The 17750-nt window shown below is 40.3% G+C and overlaps 1 protein-coding gene across 1 annotated transcript in view; it reads left to right on the top strand.

The window, feature by feature from the left end:
• The window catches only part of ANO2 (anoctamin 2, calcium activated chloride channel), a 188227-nt gene that overhangs the window by 54452 nt on the left and 116025 nt on the right, over positions 1 to 17750 (top strand). The window contains exons 9-10 of the mRNA XM_009324365.1: positions 14062 to 14196; positions 16787 to 16947. Coding sequence (XP_009322640.1) covers positions 14062 to 14196; positions 16787 to 16947 — 296 coding nt within the window. The remainder of the gene's footprint in view (positions 1 to 14061; positions 14197 to 16786; positions 16948 to 17750) is intronic.

Genomic DNA, 17750 nt, shown 5'->3' with positions numbered 1-17750 from the left:
TTCTTCCTTCCTATTTTTAACTATGTTTTTCTTTTGTATGGAAAATTGTTTCAACTTTGTCTGTAATGAATTTTGGCCCTTCACTGCAGTGTGCCCGTGTTGAACCTGCTCTTGTCCGAACAGTCACCAGTTCCCCCCTGTTCTTGCATTTGAATGCTGTCTTCCTAAAGCAGAACAGCCTGCAGCTTTCTCTTCCTGGCAGTTTTCAAAGTGATGACAGACCTATAATGTTCAAAAGTTTGATTGTCTCAGCTCTGGATACTGTTGCCTTCACTTTCAATGTCTTGGGGCCTGTGTAGTGCAGTGTTCAATGTAAGCAATCAAACTCCAAAAGTGTTCTTACTGGTTTGCCTTTTTTTCTTTTTTCTTCTTTCATCAAACTTCACCACAAAAGACAAAACACGTATATCTGCTTGCCCTACTTAGGATAGGGTAGTTTTAAAGGAGTGATAAAATAAGAAAACGGGAGTTCTGCTGAAATGGTGTTTTTATTGTCTTTAGAGATAAGTGTTGCTTCCTTGGCAAAAGTGTAGTTAAGATCAATTTCTGGTACCGCATTCCTCTAACTGTGGCCATCTATCCTGCTCAATACATTAGCAAATCACTGCTTCTTTCACCACCGTTCTTTGTAGCCACATCTTCATCTCTGGAGAGAGAGAACATTTGACTCCACATACTGTCTAGAACTGCAAGAACTTGGAAATAAAGGTCTGTGGTGCCCTCCCTAATTCCAGAGGTACACTCAAATGTTGTTTACACTAACTTTGGTGTTATTGATCCTCAAAGTGCAGATTCTCCTGTATGTTTTAATTCCTCTGCTTCTCTGTCACCCTTCTGTTTTTATTATGAATTAACCTAACCAAACGTCTGATCTTTATCTTTTATGCAGTGTAACCACTTTGGCAGAAAGCAACTTTGTGATATGTGGTTATCTCACGGGGATTGAACAACACTCTCTAATGCTTGCCACAGAGCTAAGCCTAATCAGTCCAGAATAATATTTTGGGAGAGATACATATACAGCACCCCACTCTGTGGTGGGCTGGCTGACCCAGCAGGTCAGTCTTATACTTCCTAGGTTTGCAACAAATATCTGTGTCTTTTCTGAAAGCCAGGTTCCAAAGCAGGGAGCGGTGAAGCCTGCCTCCCATATACAGCCAGCAGACTGAGAGCAGTGAGCTCCCTTCACGCCCTCCCTCTGCAAGGCTCACATGACTATCACCAGCTTCCATAAGGCTGCAGAGAGAAAACTCCACCATGGTAGATGTGCAGGATAATACCCACTTCCTAATGCCTGGAGAATAGTTATGTTACGAAATTTTCTCTATGCTTAAGCAACTGCTAGTTCAGGTGGTTATTTACTACCTTCTGAGTAAGACATCACTTACAGCGTGGAGTCTGTACACTGTTAAAATGAGGAACTTCTCTCTACCTGACAGTTGATTCCTTATTTAACAGAAATGCCTATTCAGTGGAAACCAAGCATGTTTCAGACTTACCCATTGATGCTTTTCTTTTATAGCCCCTTTTCTTCACTGTGTGCCAGTGGGGTGCCCCTCATTTTTCAGCGTTCCCTTTTCCTTTGAGGGAGGAGGGAGCTTGCTTTCTTTTTGGGTATTAGTCATCAGTGTGTTTAGAGTGTTGTGCTTTCCCCCATAGTCTGGTGAATTACTGTAGCATTCTTCTGAGACGACAGTGATTCATGGGATCCTGGAGAGGGTTCCCTTATGCCAGGTGGGTAGTTACAGTAAAAAAACAGTTCTTCTTGGTAAATAACTAAATGGCTCAGTTCCCACACAGAAGTATGGGAACACTATGCAGTTCTTCCCTGACTGTCTTTAGCAGGCATATCTTCAACATTCACAAAGATGCTGAGGCTATATGCAAGGAATTCTTTATTAGGAAAAGGAGAAAAAAGTTTTAAGCCTGGGAAAGTACAGTAATCAAACAAACATAGCATTAAATAGAAAAATGCCCATGAGCTCTACCAGTAACTTTGGCAGTAGTTCATCTGCTCCTTTCCAAACCTCTGATGAGAACGTGCCTGAGGCAATAATCTGAGCATATCTTCTCACTATAACCCTTTTGCACTTCGAGTCCAACATCTTTTTATAGATCCAAGGAACTCCACAACAAAGATTCATTCCCAACATGGGGTACGTTCAACTTACTGTTCATCATCATTAAAGCACTAGGCACAGTGGGATGTGCTATGCCAGCATCCACTCAGCCTTGATGTTGTCCTTTATGCCAGTTTTTACAGCAGAGAGCTTCCTGGAGGGAGCCAGAAGCAGGTGGAACCCTGGAGCAGACTCCTAGCTGTTGAGAAAGGAGCGCTTTCTCCATCATTATAATTCTTTCCCCTTTCCAGTGTCTGTGTGATCTCATTACCCCTCATGACCCCAGTTTATTTATTAATGGACTTTTCTATCATGTCATACGTCCATTAAAATGGACTGCATATTAGATGCTTGATGCTAGGACAGCACTTTTCACCTGCAGTTGTAGGGAGTTTCTCCTCCACCTCTGGAACTTCTCATCACAGGGCTTACATGAGTGCTCCAGCCTGTGTTTATTGCAAAGCAGAGGGTTTTTGCTCATGGTGCATAAATCACTGAAGAATTTGTATTGAATTATTCTGCTGGGTGCAGGCCTGTGACTGGAGTGAAATGATTTACTTACAGCTCTGCATTTCATAGACTTTGCCAGTCCTGTAGGAAGTTGTTCTCTCTCTGTCTGTTTTGGCAAGAGCTTGGTCTTATTTATTGGTGCTTGTATGAGAGATGGAATTTTAAACCGTAGGCTTGTATTGCAGTGCTGAGGAAAACCAGATCCCTGCTTTCCGATAAACATAATTCCCAGGCTTCAGGTCACTGTCTGAGCCCTAAGATCCTCATTACCATCCAGATTCCTCACTCCTTTGGTGGGATTTTCAAAAGCTAGATCCAGCAAAGGATGTACACATCTACATCAGGACTTATGCAAAGCCAAGGCTCTGAAGACTGAAGTTGTTGCTGTGCAGCTTCCTGGTGCCTCCTCCTTGGGTAGTGTAGTTTTGTAGGCAGCTAGAGTTCGGTTTTATCTGGGTGCAGAACTGTCTCAGGCTGTTCTGTAGTGCCTGTATGATGCCTAACTTCACAGCCAGAAACTTATATTTCTTAATGGACTTGAGTGATAGGTCCCAATCCAACAGGTGTCGTTGGAGGTGATATCAGTGTATTTTGATAGGAAATGAAAGTTTGTTGTTTAAAACTGGAGGAGCAAAAGCCAGAGGTGAGAGGCCACATTGAAACAAAAGAGAAAGTCCTGCACATTTTTATATACATGCATATAAATATTTGTAGGCATCTAGAGGTGTGTATGGCTGGGAACTGCAGGGAGTAGAAAGCAGTTGCTGCATTTGGGTGGTTACAGTTCTGTTTATCTTTCTTGTAAAACTGCTCTTGACATCTTAATCTCAGTAGGAAGTTCTGGCTATGGCATGTTGGGGTGAAAGGAGGTCTTTTTCTGATTCCTTGAGTGCTGACCAGGGGTTAAGACCAACCCTTGTAATCTGGTTTAAAGGTATACCCCAATATTAAGATGCTTTGTATGAAAATCCTATCTCTCTCTGTACAAAAGTTACATTAGAACAGACCATAGCTTCGTCTGATCCAGTAATCTGTCTCCAACAGTGGGCAAAAGCAAGGTGGCAAGGGAAGAGATTAAGAACTGGGCACCATGTAACAGTTATCCCCAGAAAACACCTGCAGAAAGAAGGTTTCCAACATGAGAAATCTCTGAACTTCGACAGTCAGTACAGAGAGCAGAAAAATGAACATTTTAATGTAGTATTGAGCAGGTGATTACTGCTGTTGTGTATTACTGTCTTGGTGGAATAGTTGCAATTGAAGTGCTCAAAGATCACAGAATCACAGAATGGTTGAGGTCAGTGGGGACCTCTGGAGCTCATATGGTCCAAACCCCTGCTCAAACAGGGCCATCTAGAGCCAGTTTCCCAGGACTGTGACTAGATTTTTTTTAGTATTTCTAAGGAGACAGACTCCACAACCTCCATGGGCAACCTATTCCAGTGCTCGGTCACCCTCACAGTAAAAAAGTGTTTCCTGATGTTCAGAGGGAACCTCCTGTGTTTCAGTTTGTGCCCATGTGCCCATTGCCTCTTGTCCTGTCACTGGGCACAACTGAAAAGAGCCTGGCTCTGTCCTCTTTGCACCCTGCCTTCAGGTATTTACATACATTAATATGATCCCCCTTGAGCCTTCTTTTCTCTAGGCAAAACAGTCTCAGCTCTCTCAGCTTTTCCTCATATGTGAGGTGCTCCAGTCCCTTAATCATCCTTGTGGCCCTTCACTGGACTCTCTCCGGTATGTCCATGTCTCTCTTGTACTGAGGACCCCAGAACTGGACACAGCACTCCCACTGTGGCCTCACCAGTGCTGAGCAGAGGGGAAGGATCACCTCCCTTGACCTGCTGGCAATATGTTGTCTAAAGTAGCCAAAGATACCATTCACCTTCTTTGCAGCAAGGGCACATTGCTGGGTCATGTTCAACCTAGTGTGCACCAGGACCCCTGGGTTCTTTTCTGCCAAGCTGCTTTCCAGCTGGGTGGCCCCCAACAAATACTGATGCATGGGGTTGTTCTTCCCCAGGTGCAGGACTTTGCACTTCTCCTTGTTGAATTTCACGGCGTTCCTGTTAGCTCATTTCTCCAGCCTGTCGAGGTCCCTTTGGATGGCAGCATGACCCTCTGGCATATCACCCACTCCTCGCAGTTTTGTGTCATCTGCAAACTTGCTGCGGGTACACTCTGCCCCATCATCCAGATCATTAACGAAGATGTTAAACAGGACTGGACCCAGTATTGACCCCTGGGGTACACTGCTAGTCACTGGCTTCCAACTAGACTTTGTGTCACTGACCACCACTCTCTGGGCCCGGATATTCAGCCAGTTTTCAATGCACCTCACTGTCTGCTCATCCAGCCCATACATGAACAACTGCTCTGTGAGGATCTTATGGGAGACAGTATCAAAGACCTTACTGAGTCCAGGTAGGCAATATTCACTGCTCTCCCCTCATCTACAAGGCCTGTCACTTCATCATAGAAGTTTATGAAGCTGGTCAAGCATGACTTCCCCTTGGTGATGCCATGCTGACTACTCCTGATGATTTCCTCATCTTTAATGTGCCTGGAGATAGTTTCCATGATTAGCTGCTCAATCACCTTCCCTGGGATTGAGGTGAAGCAGATTGGCCTGTAGTTCCCTAGGTCCTCCTTCTTGCCCTTCTTGAAGATGGGGGTGACATTTGTTTTCCTCCAGACTTTGGGAACTTCTCCCACTTGCCATCATCGATCAAGAATTATTGAGAGTGGCCTTGCAATGACATCTGCCAACTCCCTCAGCACTCGTTGGTGCATCCCATCAGGGCCCATGGACTTCTGTATGTCCAGTTTGCTTCAGTATTCCCTGACCTGATCCTTTTCCACCATGGCTACATCTTCCTTGCTCCAACCTTCCCCCCTGATCTCTGGGACCAGATTCCTGAAGGCCTGAAAGATAATGAACCAGAGGCTTGCATGCGTTTAACTTGCAGGATGCATTTGAATGACTTTTGTTTGCCTTTCCATTTGTCACAGTCTCAGAAGTCTTGAGGACCAGCAGTTTAAATTTTAGTTAAACAAGAAAGTTCTGTAACTCTCTTATTGTCTCAAGATGCCAAGAGGCAAGCCTTGCTATCTCAGGGTGTGCAGTAATACTGTGACTAAAAAAGAATTTATTATACTTGTCTTTTATTGGAAATTAGCCACTAGATGGTGTCTATCTGACAGTAGTAATACTTACAGTACAAGTATTTACAAGTACTTACTTACTAAAGCAAATACATGAAATTAATTCAGACTCTGTAGTAAGGCTTAGCTATATTAATTTGAAAAACAAGAAAGCTTTCATGAAATATTAGTTATTATAAATCAAAGTTATTTATGAAAAGAAGTCAGTATTTGAGCTTCAAACTCTGTTAATCTAGATGATGAAAATCGTGCAGGTTATCTTGTGAAAACTGGAGATTAGGAAAGTGATAGAATATCAGTGACCTCACATTTGTTCAAGGTAAAAACTTGGGCAAACATCTCATTTGCAAGTAAAAAAAAACCAGAAAAGCAAGTCATAATAGGTTTTAAAAAAATTAGGAAGAAAAAGACTAGGTAACATCCCTGCTAGTCTGAAAGAAAGGCTGATTCACTGTATTGTATTAAATAGGTTACTCCTTATTTGTAGGAGTTTGTGGAGTTTATTATGAGAGAAAATGTTATATGTATAACTGAATGAATTATTTGTTTCTTACGTAGAGCACTTGGTGTGCTGAGGTGTTTATGAAGTGAAACTGTACTCCCTTCCTCATAGGTAATCTCTATTGACTTACATTGGTATTGACTCAGCCTCAGGTAGCCAGGCTACCTGCTGTGGATTTTTAATTTGCCAGGTTTGGAGGGTTACTGACATTTTTGAATGCTAATGTATGCTAAAGAATAAAGTAAAGAAAGCTAAAGAGAGCCACTGAGTTTACATAGGTTGTCTTATGCATGAGTTCTTAAAAGTGACGGGACAAACACTGCATAATTACTCTTGCTGAAAATGTCTCTCTTTAGTAAGGTGTGCTGTGGCTACTGCAGTCTCAGAGACATGTAGAACTTTTGTAGGCAAAGAACATGACAGGCAAATCCAGACATCAACAGAATAATGTAATCAGGCACTTAATACTTTCAAACACTACATAAGGTTAAGGACTGCTATTACTGCACCTAAAGTGCTATGTATGAGTACATTATTATTTTTATGTTCCTGCAAATCACATTCTCTTTGTGTCTAGCTCTCTGATAAAAGGTCTCTTTAGCTGTGGGAATCTGGACACTTTACAAAGGCCATGCACAAATCCAAAAATGCTCTGTAGAAGCACTGAAGCTTTGTATTCTCCCATAACAGAAGGGAGAACACGGTTACAGTGCTTCTGGCTAACCAGCACCATCTTGGTTGCTTATACAACTGGTAGGTAGACAGCCTTAATTTCTGTCTCAGTCACATTACATGTCTACTTATTATGCTTCTATTGTTCTTTGTATTACAGTCAGTAAACAAAGCCTTTTAAAGTTTATAATGCATTACCACAAACTATGCCCTTTCAGTTTTATTCTGACAATTTCTTGGAATGGAAGCAATAAGGTTTGTGAATCTATGAAGCTCAGTGAGTGGCTTGTCTTAGTTTTATTTCTTTACAGGGTAAGGTTTGATCTTTTGCTATTTTAAATTGCAGCTAATACACAAATTCTGTGTTTTTTTAGTCTAGATATTTTTCCCAGGTTTTTGAATACATTAGAATCTGAGAACTTGAATATTCCCTTCCACCACACACGTTACCTTCTCCCTAAACAGTACCCTGTTACTGTGTTGAATAGTACTTATTTCTCAAGAGCCAAGAGACTAGCGGAAAACATAGTTCTATACTAAGTGAATTTCAAAATTTCTGTTCTCTAATTGCAATATTTTGATGGTGGTTTTTTTGTCCTATAATAGATCACAAGTAATATTTCATAGTGCCTTGGAAGAAAACTGTGGCTGGTATAATCTGTAATGTAGGCAGGTTTGGCTCCAGACTTCAGGTACCATTGGAGGAGATGTCAAATATTTGTTAACTAATGATTTCAAACAAGAACTTTAACTAAAAGGGCTTGATTAAATGGGTCTTGTGGCACCTTGCTTTGTTCTACTTTCAGACAAGAAGGGTCAGATTCGTAGTTTCACTGTTGGTCTGTGGTGAATGCTCTCAGTCAGAAGCACTGCAGGTGACTCAGTTCATTACTTGCTAGAGAAAATACACAGGGTATGAAGACTTTTATAGAAATCAAAAGCCAGGCTGTGGCTCTGAACTTGTTTCCAGGTCTTACTGATCAGGTACCAAGTGTTCCCAAGTGAATGAGGGACATTTGCAGGTGTGGACACAAATGTGAATGTTAGAGCTAGCTTTCAGCATTTGGAGTTTGGTTTAGGGTTCTTGCACTGGCTTATCAGCTGTTTTCACAAACACTCTCATAATCACTCTCTACTGGACAGTCTTGATCTTTATCTCCAGTTTAGGGAAAGCCATGTCCTCTTACCATGAACAGAGGCTCCTTCCTTTGTTTTCTGTATGCAGAACCAGTTGTCCTTTCTAATGGACTTTTTCTTTCCTGCCTTAGACTCAACTGCATTGTAATTTAGCTAAGGTTCTATAGTTGTTTTTCTCCTCCTCTTAAAATTTTAATAAAAAAGTTTTTATTAAAATTGGCAAGTTGTTCCAAGGGGGGATGTCTTCTGCCAGGAGCCTTTCTTGGCTTCTATATTGTTCCATTTGGTGCACTCTCTGTATATCTGGATTTAGCACCGATATGTTTCTTCTTGGGACTGTCTGGACAGAATATGTGCGTATATGCTGTCAGGCACAAACATGGTAGAAATCTCTAGGATCTCTGGATGCACAGCAGCCTCAGTGCTGCTGCTGAGCAGTAATTCCACCCAGGTGTCCCAGATGGTTGTAATAAATGCTTGAATCTTGCCCTGAGAAAATTTTCAAGTGGAGAAAAAAATGACAAATCCAGAAGAGTTTGGACATAGGCAGCTCTACCTGGAGTGAAATGGTGGGGTATACACAAATGTTCTGTCCTGTTCTGGATTATGTTATAGTGACTGGGGTTTTCTCTATACTTCAGCAGTCTTTCTGAAATAAGTCTACAGTTTTGAGATGGCAACTTCAATTTGGTGGGAACTATTATCTCAGAAACAAGGAAAAATCCTCTGTTCTGAATTTAATATGTGCTAGAAATTAGTTCTATGTTTGTAAGGGTAGTCATTGTTCTACCTTCGGTTTAGTGGTAGATTTTCTTCTGGTGACAAAGCCCCCTGAAGGAATTAATTGTGTTCCTGACCCTCTGCCACAGGTTGCCATTTTCTCCACTGGTCTGTCACAGCTATTCACAGGCCTACACTGTGACTGGCTTGCTGTGGGTCAGAAAAGGAATGCAGAAAAGGAATGCACACCTGGGCTGGAAGCTGGGGAGGGAAAGAAAGTTTTTAAACTGGCTCTGGTAGCAGAGATGTTCTGACATGAAACTGTACTTTGAGAGGACTGCTTGTCCTTTCTCCTGACAGTAGAAACACCAGAATTTTGTCCACAATCTGTGCGCACAGGTTTATTTTGAAGGCAAAGGTGATTTGTTTGACCATTTGCACAGGGGAAAGCCTACCCAGTAAGTAGCTGTAAATCAGTTTAGTTTTGCATAGAAACTATTCCACCACCATAGGGGTAGTGGAATGAATTGTGGCAAACATGAAATAACAGCTGGCCTAGAATGGGGTATGTAAATTAAAAAAATGAAGAGTTTTGAACAGATTTCCCAGTTAGGTGACTCAGTGTCCACAGCGTCTTTTCCTCGCTTTTTAAACTTTGTTCCTGAACGACCCCAGAGTTCTTTCCAGTGTGTGTCATGCACCACATGCTTTATTCACATTCCAGGTATCCCACACTTGTTTCCACAGAGTCAAAAACTAAGTTTTTTTTTTCCTTCTCTCTTTCTCCCCCCTTCCCCAAATCTTAGTCTATTTATGAATTGCACAACTTGGCATGGAAGCACTGTGACGAACATGCAAACATAGAGTTTAATTATCAGTTATTCTTTTTGATGTTGGTTTGGCAACCAGACAGACAGAAGTGCATTGCAGATATCTGGTTCAAGTGTTATATGGGCGAAGCAGAGGGAACTGAGTAAACATTTTCACCGTGTCCTTCTCAATACTTCTTATTCTAACTCTGCCGTGAGAGGGAATACAGTTTCTACAGGTGGTTGTTGTTGTTGTAGTTTTTAATGCTGTTTCTGATCATTTGCTTGAAATGCAACTTTTGTTCAGCTTCTGAAGGAGTTATGGATGATTTGGCCAAATCTTTCTTTAAAGACATGATTCTTGCTCAAGAGAACTTAGTGCTTGGCAGGTGGCCATTCTACCAGCATTCAAAAAGTCTTCCGAAGTGGAAGGCACAAAATTTCACCTTATACTGTAACAGCACACAGAACAAAATGCTTGGCTGCTGCTTCTGGTGGGAGCAGTACACATTCATTATCAAAGCCATTTGCCCCTTGCTTTGGATGAGAACTGCTGTCCTCATTGCATATGTGTATATAAAGGGACATTTCTCTACATTAGAATACAGCTAATGTGGAAATAAAGCTCATGCAATGCAGAGGGCATACTTTTTTTGTGGCGCTCTGCAGTGGGCCATCCATGAGGATACTTTGGAAAGGATTAGTCCTTAGCTTTGTCTGGATATATGTGAACCAGATGTGAGTTAGCTACTGAGGTAGGGCAAAAATCTTGTCTCAATTCTCTTTTTCCGTGCCAGCCTAAATCATGAGTAATTCCTTGAGTATAATAAAGTAAGACTGGTTTTATCCCAATGTAAATGAGAGAAGATGCCAAGTTCTTGGTGTAAATATACAAAAACTTGTAAAAATTCCTTTTCTTGATGTACATCTTACTCTACCCTTGAAGAACACATTTTTTTTCTCTTCATTCACTACAATCATTCTAATTTTTTTTCTGTTAGTGTGAAAGTATAGAGGTGCTAGTATGTCCACATTTGAGAAAACTTATCATCCTGCTTTCAAAGCGAAATAGCATTACAATTTGCTAATATGAAACTATTGACTTGAGTAGGGGTGGAATGTTTTCAAACCTTGTAAAACTATGCTGGTGTGCCTTTCTTAAGAGATTTTTAGAGGGGTGCTAGAAAGAAACCCACCTCATGGTATTCTTAAGGTCTGAGCCAAAAATCACTGAATCCAGCTGTGGCTGCAGTAGATGTTGTCACAGGTGGTCACAGGTGTGACCTGTGTGGCAGAGGCTTGACTCCTATTCAGAGCAATGGGAGAACAGTTCTTGGAACATGTCAAAAAAGGAAGAAGCATGTCCATGTTCTGTGTTTTTCTAGCTTGATAAACTTAGATTTAAATCTATCATCATGCTTCCAAGCACTGTCATTGCTTCTTCTTAGATTATTTCACTTTCTGGCACATTGGTGGACTGAGCTTGGGCACAGCAGTCTTAATTATTTTTCTTTTTCAAAACAGTTAAGCCACAGAACATTGTGCAGTTTTCTTCTTGGCAACTGGTTTTTTCCATACTGCCAAGACGTTGTTGAGCTCTTCTCACTTTCTCTTGGCATAGATGCAAATAGCAATCCTTTGCTTTATAGGCTACAGATCGCATTTATCACTGGAAGGCTTAAAAATTCTAGAGGAAGCCGCATGAGCCATAAGCTTCAACTTCATTGACCATGGTCAGCTAGTCTTTACTCTAATGCTTCTGGGATTTGAACACTTTCTGTTCTGATTTGTGTCCCTTTGTCAAAACAATAGACAGTTTAGAACAGCTCAGATTGTGGACTATTATTCATCTATGCTTTGACCTATTTGGAGCACTGTACTAGCTATGCATGTTGCCCAACTCTACAAATAAGGAAGGAGTAAGAAGACAAATAATCAGAATAATCCCCCTCTCCTCCTTCTTGTTGCATGTTGTTAGGATGTGTTCAGTGATGTTTGCCTTACTGTCAAATGCAAGGTGTGTCACATCCAAGTCAGGAGGAAACTTGAGAGCAAATTGAGTCTCCCTCTGACCTGTGCTACTCCAAGGCTATTGCTGATGTATGTTGACTCACGCAGGAGGCTTGACGAAAAGCTATAGGCCATCTGATTATTTTAATGAAGTATTTCCTCCCTCACTTCATATTAAAAAAATATTGAAAAACCAACAAATGTGAAAATGAAGAAAAACTACTTTCTAAAAATTACCTCCAAATTAACCTGGCATGTGCCAGGTTACAGAGTAGTCCCACAGTATTCGGATTATATTTGCAACATAAATATTTACATTTATCATTTTATAAACTATACTATATCATATAATATCATATTGCCTTATATTCTGTAGAAATGTGATACTCCGTTGTCCCAAGGTGCTTAAAAACTATGCTGTGGTGTGAATGCAGAGTTACTAAGCTGATATATGTTGTTTAAGGACTGGTTACTGCAAATAGTATTCGCATTCTGACTTGTGCAAGTTGTATTTCTGAAACAAAAGAGAATTACACAGCTAATTAAGTTATTGCCATTTGAGTCACTCTGTCATGAGTCCACTCGTGTTGTTTGATACTTCACACAGTCTGTTGCTTACGATAGCCTTGCAAATGTCAGGTGTAGGGGCTGTACACCTTTCCCAGAAGATTCCTGAGATTTCCCTCGCTTTTGTGCTGGTTCTCCAAGTTATGGCATGCCCTTATACTGAAGATAATGTTGTCGGTGTATCACCTTAAAGTGCTTTTGTTCTGTTTTCCCTTTTATGATTGCATGTGCCCTTCCTAAAGGATAAGCGAGGTTGGTTGGACATAAGCAAATATAGGCATTCATGTCAGGCAACACTGAAATAGGCATGACTGCACTGTCCGCTCTCCTATGTGAGAGCCTAGGAATGTGAAGTTAGCTGCAGCTGTGTTGGTGTGAGAACAACAGCAGAAACTGTAGTGATAAAAAAAACCCCACTGTTGCTACCCTTACTCCTTTCATCTGAGCTGGAAACGACTGTGGAGGCTTGTCTTGTTGTCCCATGGCTCTCTGCCTTTGTTGCGCTTCTGCCCCTGTCTCTCCTGTGGCAGGAGCAGCCTGGCCCTGAGACCTAGTTTCTGGAGTAGAAAATTTCAGTTTTGTTTATGCTGCTGAAAGGACTTGAGCTCAACTTTACAGACATGGAGGTTTGTCATTAAATTCTGTGAGAGTAGAATTATATCTGTTAAAAGAAATCCTGGGCCTCCAAAAATCTCATTTCACCTTTTTCATTAGGAGTAATTTAAATCTGGAGTGCTAAGCTGGGGTAAAACTTTCGTAGTGTGAGTGAGTTCAGAATCAATCTCAAAGTGGGACTGTGCTCAGCCTTTATGAGGAACAAGTCTTATTTTTCTTTTATTAGGCATGTTATCTTGAAATTCTTTTTGTTCATTCTGCCACCACAGTGTGAATGCATGTCCCACTGATTCAAATGCAATGTCATGCCCTGAGCACTCTCTGTATAGTTGCTTTCTGTCCAGCATTCCTCCATCTTATTCTCTGGCTTGTGAAATGTTTCTAACTATGTTGCTTTTTATCTAAACTTAGTCTCATTTTAGTGATGGTGAGTTCTTGACCTCTCTGAAGCTCTTGGTGTTTTGCAGTATTTGTAATCACTCCTAACAGTACTTTGGAATGATCAGTGAGTTTCATCTATGTTTAGTTTACTTCTTGCAGTGTGATTCATGAAAATGTTGGCCTGAGTACTAGCACATATTTATCAACATCTACAGTGAACTGTTCCGCAGAGCAGAAACTGTTTTTTTCAAACCAGCTGTCCAGAGATTGTTAATTTGTCAAAAATATTTATTCTTTCTGAAAAGACAGTGCTAAGTGTGCAAGTAAACTTTCCTTCTTTAACAGCAATTCAAGATTACTAGTCTTTTAAGATCTCAGAGGATGTTGTCAGTAGTTCCCATAGATGTCATTTCCATGACTCTCACCAACTGAATCCAGGACGACTACAGAGGCAAAGAATGATGGCATGTCTAGATACTCTTTTGAGGAGCCTAATCCTTTCCAATGTTTTCTGTTAAACATTTGGTTGAAATTCTGCTACTCTTGATGGAAGTGAGGGATATTTCACTGACTTCATTTAAGAGAAGCTTCAGTCTTCCCTGAGCAGACTTTAAGTACGTATTATAATGATACAGGACTGTCTTTAACTTCTCAGAATTGAGAACCTGAAACTGCCCAAATCACCCCCTTTGTTTGGTCATACTGACTTCAAGGTACTCAGGGTTTTCATCCATGTCTTTGACAATTAGTATTTTAACTTTCAGGGATTGCTAAGAAGCTGTAGAACACATTTGAAAATTATACCCTTGACACATGCCTTTTTTTTTTTTTTTTTAATTCTCTTCTTTTTCAGAAAGTATTTTGGAGAAAAGATAGGACTTTATTTTGCATGGCTGGGTTTATATACAGAATTCCTCATTCCATCTTCAGTAGTCGGGATTATTGTATTTCTTTATGGATGTATAACCATTGAGGGTGACATTCCTAGGTAAGCTTCTCTGTGTTCAATAATTTGTTACTTGAAAATTATAAGTCTGTGCTTTTTGTTCATAATCCTTAGTAAGAATAATTGCTTTTAACATGTCTGAAGAGTAGTGATGTATCATTAACAACCCTGTGAGCATTAGAAATACACATGCATTGAGTGGATAAGACATTTGAATGACACACATTTATTTGGCTGTTCAGTATTGCAGCTCCTGAAACAGGAATGTTCAGTGAGTCTACTGCATTATTGTAAGTTCTTTTTAATGACATCCATTTGCTTTTTATGAATGCACATACCTCCACGCTCACCCAGAAAGACTTTGTGCAGAACTCACTGAAGTTAATGCAAATACACTGTCAGGTACTCTTGGATTACTTTGTTCTTAGTAAAATCAGGCTATTTGCACAAGTAAGATGAACAATAGTTAGCAGATTTAGCATATTTGGTATCCACAGCATTCTCCTTCTTGACATTTACAAAAAAATGTTGAGTTTTGTGCTGTGTGTCCTGAGGGTGTTATACTAAACAAAACCTGCCAAATTATCAGAGGGATGTTAATGTTTGCTTCTCTGTGAAAAAAAGGACACTTCCTCTGTGTTATCTGTGTCCGACTTCTGGTGGAGCCAGGATACTGGATTACTAGTACTGCTGGTCACACTCATTGTGGCAGTTCCTGCGTTCTCTCAAACGAATTGGCAACTTTTAAAGCGGATCACTGCAGTAGGACATTATTACTGATAGTTAAATGATGAATAACAACACATCTGAGTCAGGGTTTGTTTTCTTAGCTGGATCTGAATGAATCTTGATGGGCTGTGCTTGTCTGTGGGAAAGCTTGTGCTAACATTTAAACTTAAGTGAGATTTATGGCTAAGATGTATCTGCAGCACCCTCTACTGCCTTTTGAAATAGAAGAGAGCATTACTTCAACGATATGATAGCTGGAAACAGCTGTATGCCTTTCAAATGATATAATATTAAACATATTAATACTACAGTTTGAACAGTTCTTTTTCATTTGAAGTCATAGAAAAAATGCTGTTTAATGATGGTCAATATAAGAACAATTGTAATCACAGTATGCCAGCTATCAGTGAAGAAATGTTTCAAGTCTTTACTTAGCTCACAATCCTGGCAAGGACACTTGAGCTTTGCGCTACTCAGTTCACCTGAGTAAGACACTGCAGATATGAAGGTCTTTCACACACAAACCTTATGAAAAAAACTGAAAGCACACTCAGCAGTCTCAAATAGGGTTTGGCTTGTTAAAGAGATAGTGATGATAATTTTTTAAAAGATTTTTAGAAACTGAGTAAATACACAGCAAATAAGACTAAGAATTAAAATAACAACTTTAAAATAAGGATTTTGAAATCTGTAAGAAAGTCTCTTATCTCACATTTTTCAGAGGACAGCTGAACAAATGCTGTAAACTGAGGAAAGGGAAATACAACTTAACATCAGCATATATGAGGCAGAAGTGGAAGCTTTCTAGTTTTTATAAGATTTACTGCTGGGGGGAGGGGGCTTTTTTCCTTTTTTTTTTTTTTATTTTTGAAAATTAGGCTAGCACTCTGTACTAGAAAAACAAGGAGCTATGGAGACCAAGAATACCACAACCATATTCAGCATTCAAACTTGAGAACCGTAAAATGTAAAGGTATCTGGTTTCCTGAAACTACTGTGCACACAATATCTGAACACCCTTAAAACATATTGGTATGGGTACCTAAAATAACTGCTCACACTTGAAGAACTTAGCCAAAACCTTATAGCAGATGGTGGTACAGATGACAATTGGTGTTAAAGCCCTATGCTGGGAAAACGACCACTGCTTTTATAAATACTTCACAAATAAAATGCAGGGTAGAGGTGCATCTCAAAGTAAATATTGTGAAATGTAACATCCTTGCTAAGAACAAGACTCTTGGCTAGTGTAAGTCTTTTAAATTCAGTGCAGGTATGTAATTTTATAGCAAAACCTAGTGTATCTTGCAAATGGTGTTGCAGATTTATTCTGTCTGTGACACAGACCAACCAACATGCCTGGGTGCTGGTTCTCGCTTTTATGCAGACTTACATGGCCAGTCCCAATATATGAAGTTGCATGGTATTTGACATGGATTTTTGTGCCACCATGTTAAAAATGTGTGTTTTGTCAAGGGCGCAGATTTCCCTTATGGCTACTTCAGAATTCTTTTTCATGAATTTAAATCTGATCTGATCACATCAAACCATGTGTAGAGATGGCAAATTCCAATTTGACTGTGTTTTAATTATTTTCTTTTAATGTGGTTAACCTCAGTCTTCAGTGATGCAGTCTTCACTAATTCACTAATACAGTGTAGTGATTAGATTGGTTGCCATGTTGCGTTGTTTTTCTGTTGGTAAGGTGCCTATAAGTATTTTAATATTCCAGCACATGGCAATGTGCCTTGAAGAGACACACAGCTTCCGTCCCCTGCAACTTCAAGCCACGTATGTTGCAAATACCTTGGAATAGCTATGAGGTGCTGCTTAATATCACTATTGTACATCCCCCTTTTCTGAGTGGTAATACCCTAAGAACTTGTGCACTTGTCATTCATAGTAGAGAAATGTGCGATCAACACAATGCCTTCACCATGTGCCCCCTGTGTGACAAGTTCTGTGATTACTGGAACCTCAGCTCTGCATGTGCTACCGCTCGAGCTAGCCACTTATTTGACAACCCCGCCACAGTCGTCTTCTCCATCTTTATGGCTCTCTGGGGTGAGTATTGCTTTGCATGTTAACAGTGTCATTTGATCTTTGGACTACTGACAGAATGAAAGCAGTACAGTAGTACAATGTAGTAGCCTTACATGTAACAAAGTGCTATTAGATTGAATGTGATACATATGGCTTCATGAAGCTGGCAAGCCTCAGAGGGCCAGTGAGGGCTGTCTGTGCTGAGACTGGAGAAAGCAATATTACAAGGCTTTCTGCTGTCAGCAGCAAGCTTTGGAATAAATGGAGAGGAGTTGCATAGTTCAGGGAAGAAAAGTGTCCTTTTTCACTCTACTGCCTTGTTTAATGGCACTTCTAAGCTTTGCCATGTTTTTCATCATTTTCTGTAGACATGGCAATCCCTTTAACACCTTCTGCATTTGGGGCAGGAATTTGGGATTGGTATGGGGCAGGCAGCTGAAAGGGTTTAATTTAAGCACAGAGTGCACTCCCATGTGGGACAACTTAGTCACATAATTTTATCAAAACTTTATGGGATTTCAAGAACAATGGGACTATTATTGTTTTAATTATAATATGTTCTAAAGTATTCCATTTAAACAAGCTTGGTTTTCTTCAATGGCAAACATACCCTGTCTCACTGAGGATGTCAAAACACTTCATAAACACTAATCAATGCATTGTAGCATTATTCTTATTGTTTCTGGCCTCACCTCTGCCTTGAAAAGTGTGTGTACTGTGCTTGCATGTATTATTGCTGGTGTTATGCCCTCATTCACTCTAGATCTTGCTTATTGTGAAAGGTAAAGGTGTTATTGCTACTGTAAAATGATTTTTTCTTTCCC

This window comes from Pygoscelis adeliae, unplaced genomic scaffold (genome assembly GCF_000699105.1).
Source record: "Pygoscelis adeliae isolate BGI_AS28 unplaced genomic scaffold, ASM69910v1 Scaffold65, whole genome shotgun sequence".
In the NCBI taxonomy this organism is placed as follows: Eukaryota; Metazoa; Chordata; class Aves; order Sphenisciformes; family Spheniscidae; genus Pygoscelis; species Pygoscelis adeliae.
This window is presented reverse-complemented; position numbering and strand designations above follow the sequence as displayed.